At 37.4% G+C, this 23,326-nt stretch overlaps 2 protein-coding genes across 4 annotated transcripts in view; one reads left to right on the top strand and one right to left on the bottom strand.

The window, feature by feature from the left end:
- Positions 1-5,363: 5,363 nt before the first annotated feature.
- Positions 5,364-12,922, bottom strand: LOC115918228. The gene is made up of 12 exons (XM_030979843.1): positions 12,896-12,922; positions 11,411-11,701; positions 10,937-10,969; positions 10,227-10,406; positions 9,629-9,775; positions 9,351-9,497; positions 9,071-9,217; positions 8,791-8,937; positions 8,511-8,657; positions 8,231-8,377; positions 7,883-7,930; positions 5,364-5,930 (listed from the first exon to the last, which is right to left on the bottom strand). The coding sequence occupies exons 2-12, from the start codon at positions 11,685-11,687 to the stop codon at positions 5,878-5,880; spliced, it is 1,473 nt and encodes a 490-aa protein (XP_030835703.1). The 5' UTR covers positions 11,688-11,701; positions 12,896-12,922; the 3' UTR covers positions 5,364-5,877.
- Positions 12,923-18,834: 5,912 nt separating this feature from the next.
- LOC105438912 (protocadherin-15-like) overlaps positions 18,835-23,326 on the top strand; it is a 46,469-nt gene continuing 41,977 nt past the window's right edge. For 2 of the 3 annotated variants that reach the window (XM_030979841.1, XM_030979840.1), the window contains exon 1: positions 18,835-19,283. In XM_030979841.1, coding sequence (XP_030835701.1) covers positions 18,884-19,283 — 400 coding nt within the window. In that variant the 5' untranslated portion in view covers positions 18,835-18,883. The remainder of the gene's footprint in view (positions 19,284-23,326) is intronic. The other variant, XM_030979842.1, reaches the window with a different exon arrangement.

Raw genomic sequence — 23,326 nt, 5'->3', positions numbered from 1 at the left:
CACTTAGTTTTTGGTAATTAATGCACGAATAATAATATTTACTATACTCCTAATAATAATGAGTTTAATTATAATTACCCCAAAAAAATGCTCGAGAGAGTATTTTATGAAATATTAAGCCTCTCCAGGTAATTTTTCACATGCGAATAAATGCTTATTTTAAGCAATCTTTATATGACATTTCCCGAAATACTAGACTTCATATTTTCTATTTTGTTCTTCCTACCCCTTACTTTTCGTCTATCAAACTATTTTATTTATATTTTCTACATATTTAATCTTAAATATTTCCATTTGGTTAAAACTTGATTTATCACTTAAAGAAATACTCGTCATATCTATCTAATTGTTAAAAAATTCCAAAGAATAAATGCTGCAGCTCCAACTATCAAACTGCATGCATATGACAAATTACAAGATTTGGCGAAAGTTCATATAATTTCATAATTGTTTTGTTTTTTAAAGATATTCATTAACATATTTGAACATATATATTTATAAATGCTACACTCTCACAAGTCATCCTCGACAGCCCCCTCATGATTGTGTTCCAATGACATCATACCTTAATGGTCAATTTCTGTTCTTTCATTCTCTCCCCCCCCCCCCCCCCCCTCATACCCCCAAAATCTGACTCAAACCATGACACTCATTGCACTCTCATTTCATTTCATTTGATTTACTCTCAAACCTCTTCTGGCATACCTTTGCTCATTAACTTCAAAGTGAACAAAACATACATTTCAGTTTTGATAAAATGCTTAATTTATTTACAGTTCTGAATTCATAAGTTAAATTATAATTTTTTTGCAGTTTCAATATATATATATATTAATTCACTTAACGGCCTTGTACTATACAATTTATCCATGAATACTGAAAAAAAGAATAAACTTTCAGTTTAAACAAATTGCATATAGAAATGTCAGTTGTGAATATAAGAGAATAAGTGATTAAGATTGAACATTCAATAAGTCATACTAGGAGTGGCACCAGGGTATTTTGTTAGGGAGGGAAAAACAGTCACTTTGTTATACGAGAATGGAAGAAAGGAAAAAGAAAAAGAGACTAGGTTACCCCTAGCTCTGCCAGGAGGTGAGGAATATTATTTTCAAATCTCAGATACAAGGTATATCAAGGAGACCTCTGCCCTGCTTACCCCCTGTGTTGCTGTGTCCGTATCATACAACTTTCTTTCTATCTTTTTTTAAGAAAGCACTGTCAAATTTAATTTCCCTTATATTCTCAATTAACATCAAGTATCACTGATAAATGCAAGGGCCTTCATTCAATGTCATTTACAGAACATAGATTTTCTTTGATTTCAAGACATAAGCCAACATCTAATTTTGTAGATATACAATTATTGATAATAATCCAGAATAAAAAATAAAGCATTTATTTGGAAAATGAAGTACCTCATACAACTTTCAGAAAAATAATTTAAAATCTTCTTACATCCCAGTCATATAAAACATGTATACAACCAATAGTGTACCTTTCATGTATAGAATGCTGTTAGATTTTCTCTTCAGTTATTTTGTTTGTTAAACTTTATAGAAGATGGTAACAACTTAACTAAAATAAATGTACACAATTTATAATTCAATTCATCATATCAATTCTCTCCTGAAAAGACCTGCTATCTATTTTAATTGTGAATGCGTTAGAATTAGTCAAAACATCAATTACCTCCATCTCCACTATAAATGTTTAGGTACTAATTAATGACTGCAATAGGAATGATCAATTCATATATACAACTTCAATTTCATTTCAAGGATCGCCATCCCCACAGCGACACAATCACTGTTATATTTTATTGTTATAAAGAAAAGTAATAACAAATTGGTTATCTGGCATGTTTTCACTAACCAAAGTAGATACATTGTCTTACTCAAGAACAAAAGTATGCATTCTAGTAATTAGTTTAAGGCGAAAGGTGCCGTACTCTGGATCTATTCTGTGACTGGTAATACAACCAGTCCAGAATTCAATGACCATCACTGTGACAGCACAAGTCCTGCTAAACATCGATATGCAATAGTTTTAGAAAACAGTAACAGTTGGCCTTAATCTGGCAGTTTTCCAAGACCAAAGTAGATAAATGGTCATACTCAACAACAAAAGTATGCATTCTAGGTAATTAGTTTAAGGGGAAAAGTGCCGTACTTTGAATCTATTCTGTGACTGGTAATACAACCAGTCCAGAATTCAATGACCATCACTGTAACAGCACAAGTCCTGCTAAACATCGATATGGAATAATTTTAGAAAAGAGTAACAGTTGGCCTTAATCTGGCAGTTTTCCAAGACCAAAGTAGATAAATGGTCATACTCAACAACAAAAGTATGCATTCTAGGTATTAGAGTAAGGGGAAAAGTGCCGTACTCTGGATCTATTCTGTGACTGGTAATACAACCAGTCCAGAATTCAATGACCATCACTGTGACAGCACAAGTCCTGCTAAACATCGATATGCAATAGTTTTAGAAAAAAGTAACAGTTGGCCTTAATCTGGCAGTTTTCCGAGACCAAAGAAGATAAACGGTCATACTCAACAACAAAAGTATGCATTCTAGGTATTAGTTTAAGGGGAAAAGTGCCGTACTCTGGATCTATTCTGTGACTGGTAATACAACCAGTCCAGAATTCAATGACCATCACTGTGACAGCACAAGTCCTGCTAAACATCGATATGCAATAGTTTTAGAAAACAGTAACAGTTGGCCTTAATCTGGCAGTTTTCCAAGACCAAAGTAGATAAATGGTCATACTCAACAACAAAAGTATGCATTCTAGGTAATTAGTTTAAGGGGAAAAGTGCCGTACTTTGAATCTATTCTGTGACTGGTAATACAACCAGTCCAGAATTCAATGACCATCACTGTAACAGCACAAGTCCTGCTAAACATCGATATGGAATAATTTTAGAAAAGAGTAACAGTTGGCCTTAATCTGGCAGTTTTCCAAGACCAAAGTAGATAAATGGTCATACTCAACAACAAAAGTATGCATTCTAGGTATTAGAGTAAGGGGAAAAGTGCCGTACTCTGGATCTATTCTGTGACTGGTAATACAACCAGTCCAGAATTCAATGACCATCACTGTGACAGCACAAGTCCTGCTAAACATCGATATGCAATAGTTTTAGAAAAAAGTAACAGTTGGCCTTAATCTGGCAGTTTTCCGAGACCAAAGAAGATAAACGGTCATACTCAACAACAAAAGTATGCATTCTAGGTATTAGTTTAAGGGGAAAAGTGCCGTACTCTGGATCTATTCTGTGACTGGTAATACAACCAGTCCAGAATTCAATGACCATCACTGTGACAGCACAAGTCCTGCTAAACATCGATATGGAATAGTTTTAGAAAACAGTAACAGTTGGCCCTAATCTGGCAGTTTTCCTAGACCAAAGAAGTTAAACGGTCATACTCAACAACAAAAGTATGCATTCTAGGTATTAGTTTAAGGAATAAAGTGCTGTACTCTGGATCTATTCTGTGACTGGTAATACAACCACTCTAGAATTCAATGACCATCACTGTGACAGCACAAGTCCTGCTAAACATCGATATGCAATAGTTTTAGAAAACAGTAACAGTTGGCCTTAATCTGGCAGTTTTCCAAGACCAAAGTAGATAAATGGTCATACTCAACAACAAAAGTATGCATTCTAGGTATTAGTTTAAGGGGAAAAGTGCCGTACTCTGGATCTATTCTGTGACTAGTATTACAACCAGTCCAGAATTCAATGACCATCACTGTGACAGCACAAGTCCTGCTAAACATCGATATGGAATAGTTTTAGAAAACAGTAACAGTTGGCCCTAATCTGGCAGTTTTCCTAGACCAAAGAAGTTAAACGGTCTTACTCAAGAGCAAAAGTATGCATTCTAGAGATCTGATATGTGACTGTATGAAAACAAGTCCAGCAGACAACACAAAGTGTGACGTGTAATGACTGTCGAATAAACTTCCCTGCTTAGTTTAAGGGAAAAAGTGCTGTACTCTGGATCTATTCTGTGACTGGTAATACCAGTCCAAAATTCAATGACCATCACTGTGACAGCACAGGTCCTAGCTGCCAAACATTAGTATGGAATATGTTAAAACAATGACAACTGGTCATAATCTGGCAGTTTTCCAAGACAAAAGTAGATAAATTTTCTTACTCAAGAACAAAAGTATGCATCCTAGAGAGTTGATATGTGACTGTATCAAAACGATTTCAGCATACAGTCCACAGTGTGTCATTCAGCACCTTTACTATAAAAGCCTGGTTTAAGTGTTAATAATTAAATATTATAATGTCTCCACCTAACCTGTCAAATTTATGAAAATGTATTGCTCATCAATTAATATTTCTCAAAAATAAAAGAAAAGGTTTTTCGAAGCATATCTAAAGATTGATAGCGGAATGAACTTCCCTGCTTACTTTAATGAGAGGTGCTGTACTCTGTTAAGGAGAGGTGCTGTACCGGCTCTGGATGCATCTTGAAATTTCTGGAAGAAAAGACACAAGTAATCATTATCATGGCTTTTTTTCTAAAAATATAGATAAATTGTATTACTCAAGAGCAAAAGTGCCATTCTAGGAATTTGATCTGTAACTGCATGAAAACAAGTCTAGCGTACAATCTACAGTGTCACATACAATGTGTGACGTGTAATGACTGTGGAATAAACGTCCCTGCTCAATTTAGGAGGAAAAGTGCCATACTCTGGATCTATTCTGTGACTGGTAATACAACCAGTCCAGAATTCAATGACCATCACTGTGACAGCACAAGTCCTGCTAAACATGAGTTTTAGAAAACAGTAACAGTTGGCCCTAATTTGGCAGTTTTCCAAGACCAAAGTAGATAAATGGTCATACTCAACAACAAAAGTATGCATTCTAGGTAATTAGTTTAAGGGGAAAAGTGCCGTACTCTGGATCTATTCTGTGACTGGTAATACAACCAGTCCAGAATTTAATGACCATCACTGTGACAGCACAAGTCCTGCTTATTATTGATACAACTTTTTTTTTTACTGGTTGTTAATTTACCTGACTGCTAAGAAAGCATAAATGCTTGTTAGTAAGTAAACAACCAGGGGATCGACGGCTTTAGGTCCTCTCGTTTCTACTCAATGCATCTTAAAATTCCTGGTAGAATAGCTGCAACTAGTAACCAAGATCAGAGCAAAAGTGTGCATTCTAAAGATTTGATATGTGAATGTATCAAAACGAGTTCAGCATACAGTCCACAGTGTGACATTCAGCACCTTTCCTGTAAAAGTCTAGGTGTAGCTGTGTTAATAAGTAAATGTTAAAATGTCTCCAATTTATCTAAAGTTACTGCTGATCAATTCATATGTTATCAACAATAAAAGATTCGTTTTTTTTAAGTATATCAAAAGACTGAAAGTGGAATATACTTCCCTGCTTATAGTTGAAAGGGAAAAGGGCCATACTCTGGATCTATTCTGTGACTGGTAATACAACCAGTCCAAAATTCAATGACCATCACTGTGACAGCAGTACAGGTCCTAATTGCAATGCATCTTATTATTCCTTTAAGAAATGACACAATGAATTGTTAACTGGCACAGTAAGATTTACACAAATGAAGCTTTCAAAAAGCCATTCATGCGGTTGCAAACCATGATAGCAATTGCAATCTAAATAGTACACTAAGAATTACTGACTGCACATATCAGTCAGGTACAGTTATGTGATTCTAGTTAAATTAAATGCAGACAAGAGATGCTGGACCATTATCTGCATGGAAAAATAATTGCAATTGTTACTACAGCACAGTTTGTTGCCCGTGTTAAAAAGAAAAAACCTAATACACATGTATGTGAATAAAGTTACTTAGCTTCTTTCAGAAGTATGCCTCGATCACCTTCCTTCTGATGAAAAATGTAACTGGAGAATCTGTTTATAACAAATACAAATATAGGAAAATTAATATGTATATTCAGTGCTTCAATGAGGAAGATTTTCGTAGTATTCAACAAGTTCTGGTTGAATTATCACTGGAGTAGATCCCCTGCACAGACTGACGAGGTCACCATACTTCTCCTGAGAGAGCTTCGGTCTACTCTCATAAAGCTGACCAGGAAGCTGTAGAGACTGTGCAGGGTTTCTACGACGACCCTGGCCTATAGAGAGTGTGTTATACTGATCCTGTAAATGTGAAGTCTTGAAAAAGATTTGCATGGGACATTCCTTCTTGAGCTGAACCTGTTTGAACATAGTCCAGTCTACAGAAACACCCTCATCCGATGTCCTCGTTCTAAGAATACCCAGCTGCTGGGAGTATGATCGCCAGGACAAGATGTCTTGGGTCCTGACACACTTGACCCTGTAAGGACCTGGGTTTGATCTAGCTTCTCTGATGATGGAGGAAAGTTGGACAGGGTGCATAAGTTCATGTGATTTTGAGAGCCTTTGCTCTATATGGGAATGGATTGAATCACACTCACTTTGCCCTTGGCATTTCTCAAAGTAATGAAAAGTGATTGCTGCTACATTTGTACATTCCTTCATGAAAGCCATAGCCATTGCTGGCAGGACCGAATTTCTGTTTTGACCAGCACATCCATCGCTGTAGAAGTCTACTTCCTTTACGCCTTTTTTGTCAACTTCTCTGAGGTAGTCTAGAAGGTAGGAAGCAATTTCATTCGATCCTCTTTTAGTTATTGTTTCATTAGACAAGTAACAAAGTCCATCTCTTTTTTCAAAATCATATACAGTCAAATTGTAACAAGCAAGTCATCTCTTATAGAATATTTCACTTCTATTGGACTTTGGCAAGTACATGACTTGTTGAAGGTCAAATACAGCACTGGCAAACTGGTCAGATGAAATTGCTTTCTCTTTGCTCTGTGCCTTCAAACCCCTGACCTTCTCTACCTCTGCCCTATGTGCATCGTATACCTCTTTTAGATCTTCCTTCAGCTGACCCTGAGCATTGGTGTAATTTGAACACAATCCACACATGTCTTTTTTTGGTTTGTGGATCTTGATTTTCATTGATTTCATTGCTTTTACATACGTACTTCGTGAGGCACAATTTCCATGTTCCTTCACAAATAATTGATACATTATTGCCTTTGTGAGGTCTGGAGCAACATAAGTGAATTCTGAATTCGCACGACAATAGTGAGATGGCACTCTTGGGAATTTGTGTAAGTGAGTAATGATCTTTTCCTTTTGTGTGGGATCCAGATTTTGTTTGCCCCCTCGCCTATCTTTTTCCATTGTACCTGTCTTGTTGCAGGTTTTGGCCAAGACCGTTCTTACTTGGCGAGTACTTATGCCGAGTGTAGTAAGAAAAGTCTTTTGGCACACTGGCAATCTATGCCCAGGGTTAATAGGACTTGGCAGGAAATAGGTTAAGTTCTTACGTAATCCTTTCTTGTTAGGAGTAGTGCTGATGTGTCTAGCTATGTACTCCCTTTGCCCAGTCAGAGTACCCAATCCATAGAAATCCTCTCGTACGTTTTTCATGACTTCTTGAGTGATGATGTTACATTCAAGTCTTTTTAGCTCGCACATGTAACTATCACATTTCTTGAATGGCAGATTTTTACGTCCTGCCATTGTTTTTCTTGATTTTTCTGATAGGTAGGGCTCACCTTTGTTTCGAAGTTCCTTAACAATCTTATTTTTTGATTTTACAGATCCAGATTTTGACAAATGCACATTTTCATTGCAGTTTTTCTCATGTTCTTGTACGAGGATTTCATCATAACCATCAACTTGGAAATTCTCAAGATATGGATCTTGGGTATTCAGACCATGGCAATCACATTCTTCACTATTATCAAAATGTTCAAAACATAGTAAAGCTTGGCATCTGAAACAAGCAGCAAACACCTCACCTTCACAAAGGAGGCTTTCACAACTTGGCTGGTCTGGATCATGAATATCTGTTTGTCAAATAGAATGCAGAAATACTTTATATATTAGATAAACTGTGGTTCAAAAAGAAAAAATAGGACACACTTTACAGCCTGATGTTGGTTAAAATTAAATGCTTGAAGTTCTCAGTTTTTTTCTTTTAAGTGAGGAATGTGAGAAAAAAATGAAGTATATTGTGATATTATGAAAAACAGAAATGAACACAATTGTGTGCATGATTTAGATGAGCACAAAGTGTGGAAAGTAATGAACAAAAACGCATAGCTTTATTATACTTCTAACAACAATAAATTTATTACTTTAATTACCTTGTTCCTGCACTGTTGCAGATTTTGGGGGGAGCCTGGGACATTCTTCAAGGAGGGAGTTCTTTTCCAGGTGACTCTGGACTACTGTAAAGGGATGGTCTGGCTGGACGGCACAGCCTTCTCCGCCTTCGATCAGTGTTACCCTTCCTGATATTATGAAAAATAGAAATGAACAAAATTGTGTGCATGATTTAGATGAGCACAAAGTGTGGAAAGTAATGAACAAAAACGCATAGCTTTATCAAACTTCTAACAACAATAAATCTATTACTTTAATTACCTTGTTCCTGCACTGTTGCAGATTTTGGGAGGAGCCTGGGACATTCTTCAAGGAGGGAGTTCTTTTCCAGGTGACTCTGGACTACTGTAAAGGGATGGTCTGGATGGACGGCACAGCCTTCTCCGCCTTCGATCAGTGTTACCCTTCCTGATATTATGAAAAATAGAAATGAACAAAATTGTGTGCATGATTTAGATGAGCACAAAGTGTGGAAAGTAATGAACAAAAACGCTTAGCTTTATCAAACTTCTAACAACAATAAATCTATTACTTTAATTACCTTGTTCCTGCACTGTTGCAGATTTTGGGGGGAGCCTGGGACATTCTTCAAGGAGGGAGTTCTTTTCCAGGTGACTCTGGACTACTGTAAAGGGATGGTCTGGATGGACGGCACAGCCTTCTCCGCCTTCGATCAGTGTTACCCTTCCTGATATTATGAAAAATAGAAATGAACACAATTGTGTGCATGATTTAGATGAGCACAAAGTGTGGAAAGTAATGAACAAAAACGCATAGCTTTATCAAACTTCTAACAACAATACATCTATTACTTTAATTACCTTGTTCCTGCACTGTTGCAGATTTTGGGGGGAGCCTGGGACATTCTTCAAGGAGGGAGTTCTTTTCCAGGTGACTCTGGACTACTGTAAAGGGATGGTCTGGCTGGACGGCACAGCCTTCTCCGCCTTCGATCAGTGTTACCCTTCCTGATATTATGAAAAATAGAAATGAACAAAATTGTGTGCATGATTTAGATGAGCACAAAGTGTGGAAAGTAATGAACAAAAACGCATAGCTTTATTATACTTCTAACAACAATAAATCTATTACTTTAATTACCTTGCTCCTGCACTGTTGCAGATTTTGGGGGGAGCCTGGGACATTCTTCAAGGAGGGAGTTCTTTTCCAGGTGACTCTGGACTACTGTAAAGGGATGGTCTGGCTGGACGGCACAGCCTTCTCCGCCTTCGATCAGTGTTACCCTTCCTTATATGATGAAAAACAGAAATGAACAAAATTGTGTGCATGATTTAGATGAGCACAAAGTGTGGAAAGTAATGAACAAATGTATAGCTTTATCAAACTTCTAACAACAATAAATCTATTACTTTAATTACCTTGTTCCTGCACTGTTGCAGATTTTGGGGGGAGCCTGGGACATTCTTCAAGGAGGGAGTTCTTTTCCAGGTGACTCTGGACTACTGTAAAGGGATGGTCTGGCTGGACGGCACAGCCTTCTCCGCCTTCGATCAGTGTTACCCTTCCTGATATTATGAAAAACAGAAATGAACAAAATTGTGTGCATGATTTAGATGAGCACAAAGTGTGGAAAGTAATGAACAATAATGGCAATAAAGAAAAGTGCAAATGTTGATATACATGGATTATTACATTTTCAGATTACATGCTGCTATAAAGCTGACCGCTACATAAAACAACTTTGGCTGATTTCTAATATTATTCACAGATGGTGTTGTCAGGTGTTAGTTCTAAAGGACAGATTCCATTTGTAGAAACAGAGCTTAACCTTTTGGAGGAAGTAAATACATCACTATATACATCTCAACAATATTGACACCCCTGTAAAGTACAGGCTGAGTTCACTAGTCCTCTTTATTATGTTAAAATAAACATCCATCATAGACTGACAAGGCTTAATGTGTTTTTTAGAATGCTATCACATGTTCATCTAATAAAATGGTCTGGTTTGCTTACGATATGATGCCAATGGTACATTTTCATCATCATCCTCACTATCTTCCTCTTCAGTAATCTCTTCCACCTCAGTATCCATTAGCTCTTCTGCAAGGTGACTCTGGACTACAGTACGAGGCTGTTCTTGTTGGACTGCATAGCCTTGACCTCCTGCACTTAACTCTGTGAAGACTTCCATTTCTGAGGCCAAATAATATGTTAAAACGCAGAGATAATGAGTAACTAGTACACAGTTTTGCCCCAATTTTCAAGAGGTTACTTTCAAACCTGGTAAATGAAATGACCACGAGGTATAGTAGTATAAATCATATATAGAAAATATTATTTCAATGTACAACTTAATACAAGGAAAACTTTATAAACTGAATTAAACCATGTTCCTTGCTGTACCTAACTCACATTTGTTATACAGGTTATATAATGCCTTAAATATCAATATTTTTAGGGCAAGGCCACTTTTCTGTAGGGCACATTCCTATATAACAGCACAAATAGGAAGAATTGGAAAGGGCACAAAAAATCTCCAAGGACAATGGGAGGGGCATTGAGGCCAATCAAAAGGGCATCCACGGCCATGACCTTGGATTAATTTAAGCCATAGCTTGAATTATCCCACAATTTAAATTGCCAGATAAGTTCAATGTTATAGTGATCTCCTTGACGAATTAAGAAAACACAAAGATATAAAAATGCATAGAATCAGTTCATACCTTCGATTTGTGGAATGGAGCAGATGCGTTTCACTGTAATATTAAAGAAAATGAAAACAAATGTGAACAAACATTCCAAATAGTCTTTATCTGGGCCATATGGCTTGAATGAAGAAGAAAAAAGGTTTATTGTATTATATATAGTAAACAAAAACAAAATTTGTATTTTTAACTTGTTGAGGGATGCAGCATATTCTGTTCGATTGCATATAAAACTTGTTAAAGAGAGCGTACAGCCCCCCCCCCCCCCCAATAAAAATAAAGCTGAACTATTTGAAGGCAGTAAATACATCACTACTATACTGTACATCTCAACAATACTGACAACCCCGTAAAGTACAGGCTGAGTTCACTAGTCCTTTTTATTATATTAAAAATAAACATCCATCATAGACTGACAAGTCTTAATGTGGATTTTAGAATGCTATCACATGTTCATCTAAATATAAATGGTCTGTAATTTGATTTACTTACCATATGATGCCAATGGTACATTTTCATCATCATCCTCTTCATCTTCCTCACTATCATCTTCTTCGGTCATGCCTTCCCCCTCAATGTCCATCGGCTCCTCTTCACGGTTAGAGATAATTTGCTCCACCCTCCCTTTCCACCACCCCTTTCTCCATTTCATCTTTACAGTAGCTCCAATTTTCAGGGAAGCATTCTTCCTCAGCACCAGGTCGTTCAAGGCCACTGTGTTTTTGGACTTGTCGCGGTCCCACTGGACCACCACATCAATCTCATCCATGCAAGGATTTGTTCCTAGAATAAAAACAAAACAAAAAAATGTAAAGAGTTAGACAGAAAGGCGGTTTATTTTTAACCCATGGTTTAAACCCTCATTTACATAACCCTTGGTTTCGAATTAGTGCCACTTAAGCGTACCTTGCCTAGCACAGGTCTAATATTAGACCTTGGACTGTGTCACGCTTATTTTGCGTTAATTTTAGACCATGGGTCATGTAAATGAAGATTTAAACTATAGATTAAATTTAAACCTCCTTTGTAAGTTTGGGCCTAAAAGTAGGAATCTTGCCTCTACTAGATGAACTTCACAATGCTTCCTATTTTCTAACACTCATGTAGATCTATCCAAAAATAATTTTGGTGAGCAAGCTTTCCTAGATATAAAAATAGATCTAGATCTAGAGGTCTATATCAGATTTAATGTACATATCTAGGCCGTAGCCATCACATCAACACATTTGAGGATCTAGACTAGTATAGACATGCAAATCTAACTCAATAGCTTCATGTATGGAGTTCATGTAGAGGTCTAGATATATACTAGAATATAGGCCTAGATCCTAGTAGTACTAGTCTAGACTACAAAAAACTTTATTTAGTAGACTAGATTCTAGGTCTAGAATCTAGTCTAGAGCTACTATTAACAGGTAGGGTCTAGAGTCTATACAGTACATCTATTACCGTTTTATTACGCTTTCTCTTGTTAAATCTTTTCACTCAGTTGTGAACTAGAGTCTAGTATGAGACAACCTTGTTACCATTGCCATTGATAATAGATCTATTAACAAAAGAAAAAGTAGGTCTTACTTTTAGATTCTAGATCTACAAAAACAAAAAACAATGACGTCCACACCATGCACCAGACAGTAACAACAAAATGAAAGATATTTGTCCGATCTTTACTTTGTTAACTTAATTTATTCAAGACAATTTAACTCTAGCATGACACTGACGTTCGAAATACAGCTATAATTACAGTCATCATATCTCTAGTAGGCTAGATCTGAAATGATTCTACATAAACATGATAATATAACAACATACAACCCTACGGAAATTTATATGAATGGGACTGCATAAAGCCATAATAAATAGCAGACGATATGTTTTAAGCAAGGACCTATTTTATCCCTATCACGGGATTTTAGCTTAGGTTGAATATATTATATAGTTGTTAAAACATACAGAACATTGAGGAGAAATGCTTACCACGGCGATCAGCTCCTGAAAATAGTGTGATTTCACTTGTAAGTAAAGTTCGATGAGTCCGTGGTCTTGTTTACACTGGATAGGACGGATCGTAACAAAACATAGCGCGCCAACTGTGATTTTACGAACAGTCACGAAGGTTTAGGTCACTTCGTAAAACTACTCGAGGCGATAGGACGTTTTCGGTGAAATTTGAATTTGCTCTTATTCTTAAAATAAACCGAATTATGGTCTCAAATTTCGCCAGTCGATAGAGTGGAGGACAGGCTTTCAAAATGTATAAAAATCTGAATTTCGGAAATTTGACAGAAAAAAGTGGTTTATGACGGTTCGTAAAATCAACGACGATATGATCCAAGAGATTTTGTCGAGATCTACAAGGTTTCCACTCTTATGACTTTTGATATCCAGTATAGTCATCCTAAAGCTTCATATACACTGTGCATACAGTATATACATGTAAATGTAACATACAATAATATCGGGTTCTATACACCAGTATGTGTACTGTATGTCTACTCAGTCATTTCCAGAAGTGGAAAAGACAAAAATCTAAGTAACACCAAATTACATTTTGCTGTAAGATTATTAGAAGCATTGCAAATAAGAGATATAAATAAATTTTCCCCTTGTTAAAATGTGTTTTGAATTTGTCAGGCATTAATTTCCCATATTCTTTCAGTGCTGTATATAGCCCTACCCAGAAATTAACATACAGTAATTACCGCCCACTTTATATTGATTTAAAGTGTAAGCATTTTTAGTTTCTGTAAAAGGTGAGAAAATTCTTGTTAACAATAGACATGGAAATAAACACAGGATTGAATGCATAAATATGTGTCATGTCGCATTGCAATAGGCATGGTTTTGTTGTACCTGACTACATGTGTACAGAAATGTAAATTATCTGTTTTCAGTATTGCCCTATTCTTAGGCTTGTTTATCTTTTCCATGTTGTATAGCAAAATAATTATAGTAAGAATATTTGGAATGAACAGGGGAGTATGTCAAGTTTTAGTCTATCCAGTCAGTAATATTGTACATTGTATCATTATGAAACATTAAAGTCACTGAGTAGTCGGCTCTCATGGGGAATTCGACACCGTTCGGGTGTTTACCCAATAACAGGTGTTGTCAATCACCAGGGTTAGCCTTGAGTTTTATGACCATTGGACCTTATGTAATGCTTTGATTTGCCCGAAGACTCTCGAGCTCTCCGAGAGATTAGGGGGTAATTCTTGACTGGACTATGGGTTTGCTGTGTGCAAATTTGTACCCCCATTAATGGTATTTCCACCAAGTCTGGTGTCAGCGAATTATGGCCTTCTGCACATGGAAACTGGCGATCCAATCCCTTTAATATATGAACAGATAAAATTAAATCACACAACTGTGTTAAATCATTCAACAGTTTAAAAGATCATACTCTTGTTTATTATGAATAAATCGTTCTTAACTCTTTTCATAAAATGATTAAAAATAATATGATGTATTCTTGATAAAATTTATATGTTCTCAGAACTCACCATATCTATCACTTAAGCTTGATCAGTAAAATTGTGGGATTATACAAACTGTATCTATCTAATATATTGTCACAATCATTTCAAGGAAAGAAGAGAGAAAAGTTTAATTCACACTTTAACCCTATCTAGCCAAGGGGGGGGGGGGGGGGAGGACTTTAAAAGCCCCCCTCCCCCCTCCCCCCCCCCCCCCCCCAGGCTATGCAGTTTCAAAAATGCCCAGGCTAGATAGGGTTAAGGGTCATGGTGTGTTTTGTAGCTATATTACTTCATTATTGTAATTGTGTTTCAGGCACAAAAGCATTAAAGATATTAGTCATAGATTTAAAGAATTCAACATTTGGGTGTATTCCCTTCTACGGCTCGCAAACAAGGAAACTGTGCAGCAAACCGTCATAATTCCATCGAAATACGCCCCACCCATTGTGAGTAATAGACCTCCCACACTGGTATTGATTATCAGGATTGTATTGATACTTTGAAAACAGATGTTGAATATGACCGTTGATGTATTTTAATATTTTGCTACCGCCTAATCCTTGCCCCTGTAGATATAGCCTTCTGAAAAATGATTGATTTATGCCATAAAGGCGTTAACTAATACACTTGAATACTGGTTTAGTGCCCTTCTGGCTCTCATCAGCAGAGTTGGTGATTTTTACATCACTTTGCAGTAATTTCTTGTAAATGCATTTGTTGAGAAACGTACATTTATTCCATCACTTTGCCTCTTGATATTGTACTACTGCTAACTTTGAAAGTTCTTTAAAATCATAATTTGTCTGTTTGGAGCCAGAAGGGTGCTAAATCTATAAAGTGGTAGGAGGTAACGTCTTTTTGGCTCCGAACATACAAATTGTCATCTCAGGAAGGATATCAATTGATCTGCAGTTCTAGGCATGCTTAGGCCTATGTACAAAGTCTTGGGAATTGCTGGAGTTAAATGGCTGCCAGTCCATTACTCTTTAAGGAAGTACATTTTATGGATTCTAGGAGATACAGAATTGATTAATCCACATTGAGATATTTGTGAATATTAGTATACTATAGATCATCTCAATAATGTATAGTACACAATACATACAGTCTATGAATTATTCATACCCCTTGTAAATTTGATATTTTTGGGTGTTTTTTTTCTTCATAACTCAAGAATGAGAGGTTGACTGGTTTTATAGAGCCTTTGTAGATGTAAGCATATAATTCACATTATTAAGAAACATAAATCAGGACAAATCAATCCATGCATAGCTATGTGATGAATTGTTAAAGTCTGAACCACAGGGGGGGGGGGGGGGGGGGGTCTATAATGCCTCCCCAACAGTGTTATAGTCCTGTGAACAACAACAAAAGGAACAAAACATTTTGTAAGCCCTTGGGGTGACCTTGGCTTTTGAACAAGGCACATCGATTACCTCTTTGTCTGATCCTATTGGAAGCTATTTTCTTTGATTTCTTTGTCTTTATCTTTACTACTGATATACAGAAATCTTTTACATGTTTTGTAACTGCTACCAATTGTTCAGTGCAAATTGCTGTTGTGTTTGCATGAGACTGTAGTATTTTCCTCATTTCATCTTTCTTCATTTCTCAATTTCATTTGTTACTTTACAAACCCAATTTGGGAGGACATTGCCCTCTGACTTATGCCAGGCACTGCCACCCCTATATATTTATCAACAAGTGTCAGCATAATGGCTTCAATGTCCCTGTACCTGGTAATCACCAGTGACTCATTCTCCCTTCCCAGAAATTGGTATAGAACCCTTTTTGTTTTATCCTGCCTCCCAAGAAGGATGAAAACAACTTCATACTCTCCAACTTTCTTCACCACTACACTTCTCATAGTTCTTCGATGAAGTAACACGTCAATATGAGAATGTCACCTCTACCATCACAATTTGCTCAATGCATACACAAGGAGCAAATCCTTCTACAATTCTAACCTCCTGCATTTCAATTGGAGAATTCTCTTCCGTGCCTATCACCTCTTGTATGGCACATCATCTCTTTATCCTGCCGTCTTCAAAGGACGGGCAGTCTTGCAGTGGAACGCTTAAATCAGGAACCGACATGGCTCCTGATTCTCCGCTGGGAGCTGCTAGCTGCTTCGTTCCGGTAGCTCTCTTCACACCCGAGCTCGATTCACTGTAGCTCGTCTGAACTTTCATCAACGAGTCCATCTCACTGCAACTCTGATGATTTCACTTCAAAGTCCGGCTCATCGATCCAGCATCGAGCGACTCACTGCTCTTCACGATCACCACTATACCGGCTTTGATGTCTGCATTTCAACCTGGGCCTCCGACATCGAGCGACTCACTGCCTCGTCGTCGAGCGCCACATCTCTTCTCTTTTCTTCTCGCCCGAGCGCTACATTCATCATCATCATGAGCGTCGGCATCGACATCGCGTTCTTCTCGGCTCTTCAGCCACGTCAACGAAGTCGCGTTTCCATCATCAAGCCTCCGCACAATCATCGCGTGAGCCCCTTTCTTCGTTTCATCCGTCATCATCTTCATGGACTTTCGACGTCATTTCTACCATTGTCGTAAGCTCTATTTATTCATCGCATTTGATTTATTCATGTCCATCTCATACATGACCATTTAAACTTCGTGCAATATCCACGATCCTCATTAATGTGATTCTCATTCTGAATCATTTATTTGCTTGCATGACTACACTTTGCAAGTGTTGTGTCTGCAAATCAGTACCCAATAAAATAACGAAAAGGGAATACTTTTTATCATGTATTTTATTACCAGTGCAACCTTGTTTCCTTGTAGTTAAATTTAAAAGAGAGTTATGTTGTGTGATCAGTGAACACGCCTTTACAATTTCCATTCACAATTCATCTACACACTAATAATTCCATAAGACCAATCAATGCATCTATCTTCCCCAATATTTTTGTCAAGTTGATTGATTGTGGGAAAAAGAGAACATTTTGAAAGAATACTGCATGAGTGCATGATACCGGTAGCATGGCTTTAAAGGGGGCTCTGGATTTTCCCTTTTAGAGTCTGTGAGCATGAGCCCTACGGTATGTCAAAATTATGACATTTCTGGGTCAGAATCTTTATTTTAGGTGCCCATGTGTCCTGCATGCCTGTTAGTGTCTAGCCCTGCTTTTAGAGTTAATTTTGATAGTGGTATAGAATTCAATCAAATTCAAGGTTATACTTTATTAAAAGAGAAGGATATACAATCTAATTGAAAGACTCAATATAATTGGATATATCAGGGGAGGAGAATGATGCAGTGCAATCATTCTTGCATTCGCCGGAATATATCGACCAGAATTTTAAATCATTCTATCTTGCTAGGCTAGATCAAGAGTGAACAACAGAAGAGTGATGTTGGTCGGCATGGTAACAACGATGTAATAAAAAAGTGCACTTGCTTTTATTTTGCAAAAGTGTATAAATTACAATTGACAATTGGAAACATCATATACTTAACACAATGGGGGCACACATCCCTGAACTGTAAAAGATTATAGTAATTTAGAGGAAAGGAAATCAGACAAACACAATAGTGGGAATTAGTCAGGGCACGTACCCCTGAAAAAAAATCTTCTTGTACATCATCTAAATGTATTATTTAGTCAATGAAAATGTGTTGTTCTCTTATAATCAGTTCAATCAATTTATTACTATTCCCAATTAGTTGTGAAGTTTTCTCAATATTCATTCAATTTCCAACAAAACAGCTGTGACAGGATTGAATGATAACAAGCTTAGTTCTCAAGTTAGAGAATGAGAAAATCTGAATTATATGAGGCTTGTCATTTGATAAAGATGACATTTATTTATTCATTTGTTCTTTCCTTCATTCATCCTTTTTGGAAGTCAGGAAATCACCATCTAAGTTAAATAAAAACTGATATCACATCTTTTTATTAACTGTAAATCTAAGCATACCAGGAGCTCTTGTAGCGCAGTAGAATATATACTTAATATTGGATAGTTTCTGTGCTCTATGAATGTATTATTATTATCATTATCCATGTTTTCTTTGAAAAAGCAGAGTAGTCCCATTCAGAGCCGCTGAGGACCTGCTATACAAGGAAGCATTAGTCATATAATTACATCGTGAAAGAAACTATCGGGATGCATTCATCTTCCCTTCTAATAGTTCCTGCCTTGGAGTTGGAAGTTTAATTCAGGCATGCACACTGTTGATTCAGATTATTTGATAAGCTCATCCTTTCATGGTACATGACCAAATAAATGTTAGTATTACCTTGTAAAAACAAAATATGAATACAAAAATAAGAAAAAAGACCAAAACCCCCAAAAAGGCAAATGCAAAGGAACAGAAGGCATCAAAACCAGAAGAAATTTATGCTCCAGTTATTTTCACTTTACATTTTCGTAACATATATGACCAATCGGTGAAAAAGTCCTTTTGATAAATCTTCACATCTGTCCAAACATCTTTGGGCTTATCTCAACTATTGATGAAAGAAGTTCAGTTCAACTGTCATAACAATTTCTTTTGTTCATTTGTTTATCTCTTTTCATCTCACAGATTTTACAATGCTAGTTTAAAGAGAATTGGAGGGAAAAACAACCGACGCGATTGTGAGAAACGTGGACACGTAACAATGACTAGGCGTGAAAATCTCCTGTGCAGCTGTGTGTGTTCCCAATGCCATGGAGGACGTTTCTCAGCACCTCCCAACGAAAGACCAGATCCATTTAGGAGGAGGACCGAGGTTGGTCTAAGCCCAGCGAACTGTCGCTTTACGAGAACTCTGTTTACCAAAATGGCAACCCATCAGAGATTACAGGGACTTAAATTGCATGTTTTAGTGCTGCTGGCAGTGCTAACTTTTATAGGACCAACTCCAACACAAGGTAAGCAATCTTTAGTCATTTTGTTTACTAATTTTCCTAATTTTCCTACATGATTAGCAGGGTGGTAGATTAATATCACAATAGCAAAGACTTTTGAAAAATTAGCCTCGGGCGTTTTAAAAGCCTTGTGTGTTGTATTTTGAAATGTGGGAACAATTATGAAATGACACATTAAATACAAACATGATTTTTTTTTTAAAGGAAATACCTGGGAAATACAATGGGCTATTGAAATTGCCTACAAGTTGATTACTTGAAAGTTTTTGAGATTGTCTATGAATATTGACTATACAAAAGATATTGATTCTGTTCAATAGCTTCCTTTCAAATATAATGTGAGGGATTCTGATCCAAATGCACATCCTCTGCGTTTTGAGATAGAGATAAAGAACGTTTTTGGACAGTTACTGGAGGAGGGAGATAAAAGAGAGAGAGAGAGAGGGGGAGAGAGAGGGGGGGGGGCAGTGTTGATTGCATGATTGGTGGATCATGTGATTGATGAGAGAAAGATAGAGAGAGAGAAATAATGTACAAGTTGAGGAAGGAGATCAGGAAGAGATGGATGTATTTATCGCATGAGTGTTCATAAAGAGAACAAAAAGTAGGAGAGGAGAGAGAGAGATATTGATGATCAATTAATCATTGCATTGATCAGGAAGGAAGAGAGAGAGAGAGAGAGAGAGAGAGAGAGTTAAAGAGATAGATAGAGAGAAAGATAAGAGAGAGAGAGAGAGAGATAAAGAGATAGATAGAGAGAAAGATAAGAGGGAGAGAGAGAGAGAGAGAGAGAGAGAGAGATACAGAGATAGATAGAGAGAAAGATAAGAGAGAGAGAGAGAGAGATAAAGAGATAGATAGAGAGAAAGATAAGAGAGGGAGAGAGAGAGAGAGAGATACAGAGATAGATAGAGAGAAAGATAAGAGAGAGAGAGAGAGAGATAAAGAGATAGATAGAGAGAAAGATAAGAGAGATAGATAGAGAGAAAGATAAGAGAGAGAGAGAGAGAGAGAGATAAAGAGATAGAGAGAGAGAAAGATAAGAGAGAGAGAGAGAGAGAGAGATGTGTGTTTGTTGGAGAGAAAGAGGAAGAGAGATGTATAGGAAAGAGGAAGATACCTATTTATCTAAAAATTGGTCATGGCACGAATTGTCACAAGTGAGAAAGAAAAATAAAGCAAAAGAAAGGAAGTATGAAAGGGTGAGCTAAGAAGAAGTAGTGAGATAATAAACTGTGAATACAGAAGACTAAATATTTCAAATGAACACAGCATAGTGGTCATGGAAGTTCATAGTTGTCTTCATTTTCATATATCTCTAGCAATAAAATATTCCGTAAAGGTAGATATTTATCTCTAGTATTCAACATAGCCCATTCCAGTGATATTTATAGAATTTGACATTATCGGATATTTATGAATATAACAACAAATTATGTCATAGTGGTTTCAGGATGCGAAAATATAAATTGGATTAGTTCGCCTAATCAAAGCAGATTTCTGGATGTAGTTCAGATTTGAATGCAATCCGTGCATATGCTTGTGCATGAATCATATAATACAGTAGGTACTACAAGTTGGAGGGAGTAAACATGTAATGATTTTTAACACACCTCACACGGATCACACCAGCGCACTCAATTTAATCAATACATTCTTACCATTGAATTATCGCCCAAATGCAGATAAACAATATATCTGCTTGTATTTATCATCATATATAACACTCTTTTTCTCTCTTCTCTCTCCCTCTCTCTCTCTCCTTTCTCTCTCTCACTCTCTTTCTCTCTCTCTTTCTCTCTCTCTCTCTCTCTCTCTCCTTTTTCTCTCTCTCACTCTCTTTCTCTCTCACTTTCTCTCTGACTTTGAGGGCTTTGGATAATTCACCTAGTATCATCCTTTGCCTATCAACATCTGTATCTTTTAATGTAGAACCTTTTAAACATGGGGGTGGGGGGGGGGGGGGGTACATCCTGCCATCAAAAAAATGTCCAACATTTCTACCCATATAATTACCAAATCTCTCTCTCTCTCTCTCTCTCTCTCTCCTATCCCCTCCCTCTCTTTTTTCTCTCTCTTCCTTTTTGGAAGTTTCTCTCCTTGTTCTCTCTCTCTCTCTATCTCTATCTCTCTATCTATCTCTCTCTCTCTATTCCCCCTCTTTCTGTTTCCCCTCCCACTTCCCTCCATTTCCTTGTTTCCATCCTGGTCCCTCTCACACCTGTTTTCTCGTTCTTACCGCCTTTCTTTCATTATGAATCTTTAACATCTCACAATCACATCAGATTCTTTGTGATGACCATGAACCTCTGCGATTTATCTGCTCAAAATGAAATATAAACATTTTAGTTAAAAAAAAATTTAAAAAAAAGAAACCTAGAGCACAAACTACACATGACATTTTGTAGCTGGACCTTTTATTGATCACTTATTTATGAAGTCACACAGCAACTAGAATATGTTCAATTTTTAAAGCTGAATTGTGAAAGATGTTTCATAAATTGCAATACCCAGTCTGAATCAACAAGTGGGCTGTCTTTCAAGCAGAGCCACGAGTAACATGGACACTGCACACATTATGTTCTACTTGTGTGACTGTCAGAAAATTGTACGCTCATGAACACTGTACACAAGGGATGGGAGGATGATAACAAGTCTTGTAATAATGATGTTGAAAACACTTCTGCAGCCAGAGCATTATTATGTACCTTCATGTAATAGCAACGCATGGGTTGCTATGGCAACAGGTGGAACTAAGGTCAGACACAATTAAGAAAACCATGACGAGATATCACCGTCAGATAATAATCTAACGAGGCCAAAAAATGTTTGATTCATGTACATATAAGGCAAGCTGAAGCCAAGTGAAATGAATTGTATTCTTGTTCAACAGGTTATGAAAAAAGGGAGTGGTTTCTTCTCTCAATAATTTTACAATTTAGAAAAATTTCTGGCAGTATATGCTAGAACGGTGCCATATTGTTTGTAAAAGCAATTTCCAAGAAGCCCCACGGATGATGGAACCCATTCCATACACAATTTGAAAATAAAATTTCAATATTGATATTCAACAGGTTGAGAAAAACTGTATTGTTTCAAAAAGCAATTACCAAGAAACTCGCTAAGTGATGGAACCAATTCCTATTCAACAGCTATGAACATAAGAAGTGTTTTTCTCTCTCAATATTTTCATAATTTAGAGAAATGCCATTATTTGTTACTAAGGTGCCATATTGTTTGTAAAAGCAATTTCCAAGAAGCTTGGCAGGTGATGGAGGCCATATTCAAAACACAAGAAGGCCATTAAGCCCCAGTCCCATATAAAGCCGGACCAGCACGGACGAGCACGGACCACTCCGGACCATCCCGGACCATGGTCTGGGGTGATCCGGGATGGTCCGGGATGTTTTGTTCAAAAAAAGTGTGATGCTTTTAAGCTACAGTCCCATATATGTCCCGGACCGTCCCGGACCATCCCGGACCCCATCCGGGGTGATCCGGGATTCGGTCCGTGTTGACACCGTGTTGGCACCGGGGTGGTCCTGGATGGTCCTGGATGGTCCTGGATGGTCCTGGATGGTCCTTGGCGGTCAATAACTCACTCCCGGACTGCCACGGATCAACACGGACCGCCCCGGCGCCACTACGGATGACCCCGGACCCAGCACGGTGGCTACACGGATCACCCCGGATCAAACTATTGTCCCGGACCGTCCCGGACCACCCCGGCAGTTTTTGACCGTCAAAAACATCCGGGGTCGACTCCCGGACCGCCCAGGACCATCCAGGACCATCCAGGACCACCCCGGTGCCAACACGGTGTCAACACGGACCGAATCCCGGATCACCCCGGATGGGGTCCAGGATGGTCCGGGACGGTCCGGGACGTATATGGGACTGTAGCTTTACTGCCATTGACAATATATGTACATAGCCAATGAAGTATTTTGTCTGCTGAGAGACAATTTTTAGGAAGTCAAGTTATATGTACTCTTCAGGTTTATTGGTACATGTATATGTAATGACATATGTATTGACATGTACAT

This window comes from Strongylocentrotus purpuratus, unplaced genomic scaffold (assembly GCF_000002235.5).
Source record: "Strongylocentrotus purpuratus isolate Spur 01 unplaced genomic scaffold, Spur_5.0 spur5_scaffold_10, whole genome shotgun sequence".
In the NCBI taxonomy this organism is placed as follows: domain Eukaryota; kingdom Metazoa; phylum Echinodermata; class Echinoidea; order Camarodonta; family Strongylocentrotidae; genus Strongylocentrotus; species Strongylocentrotus purpuratus.
The sequence above is the reverse complement of the archived record's forward strand: the minus strand, read 5'-3'. Positions and strand labels throughout refer to the sequence as shown.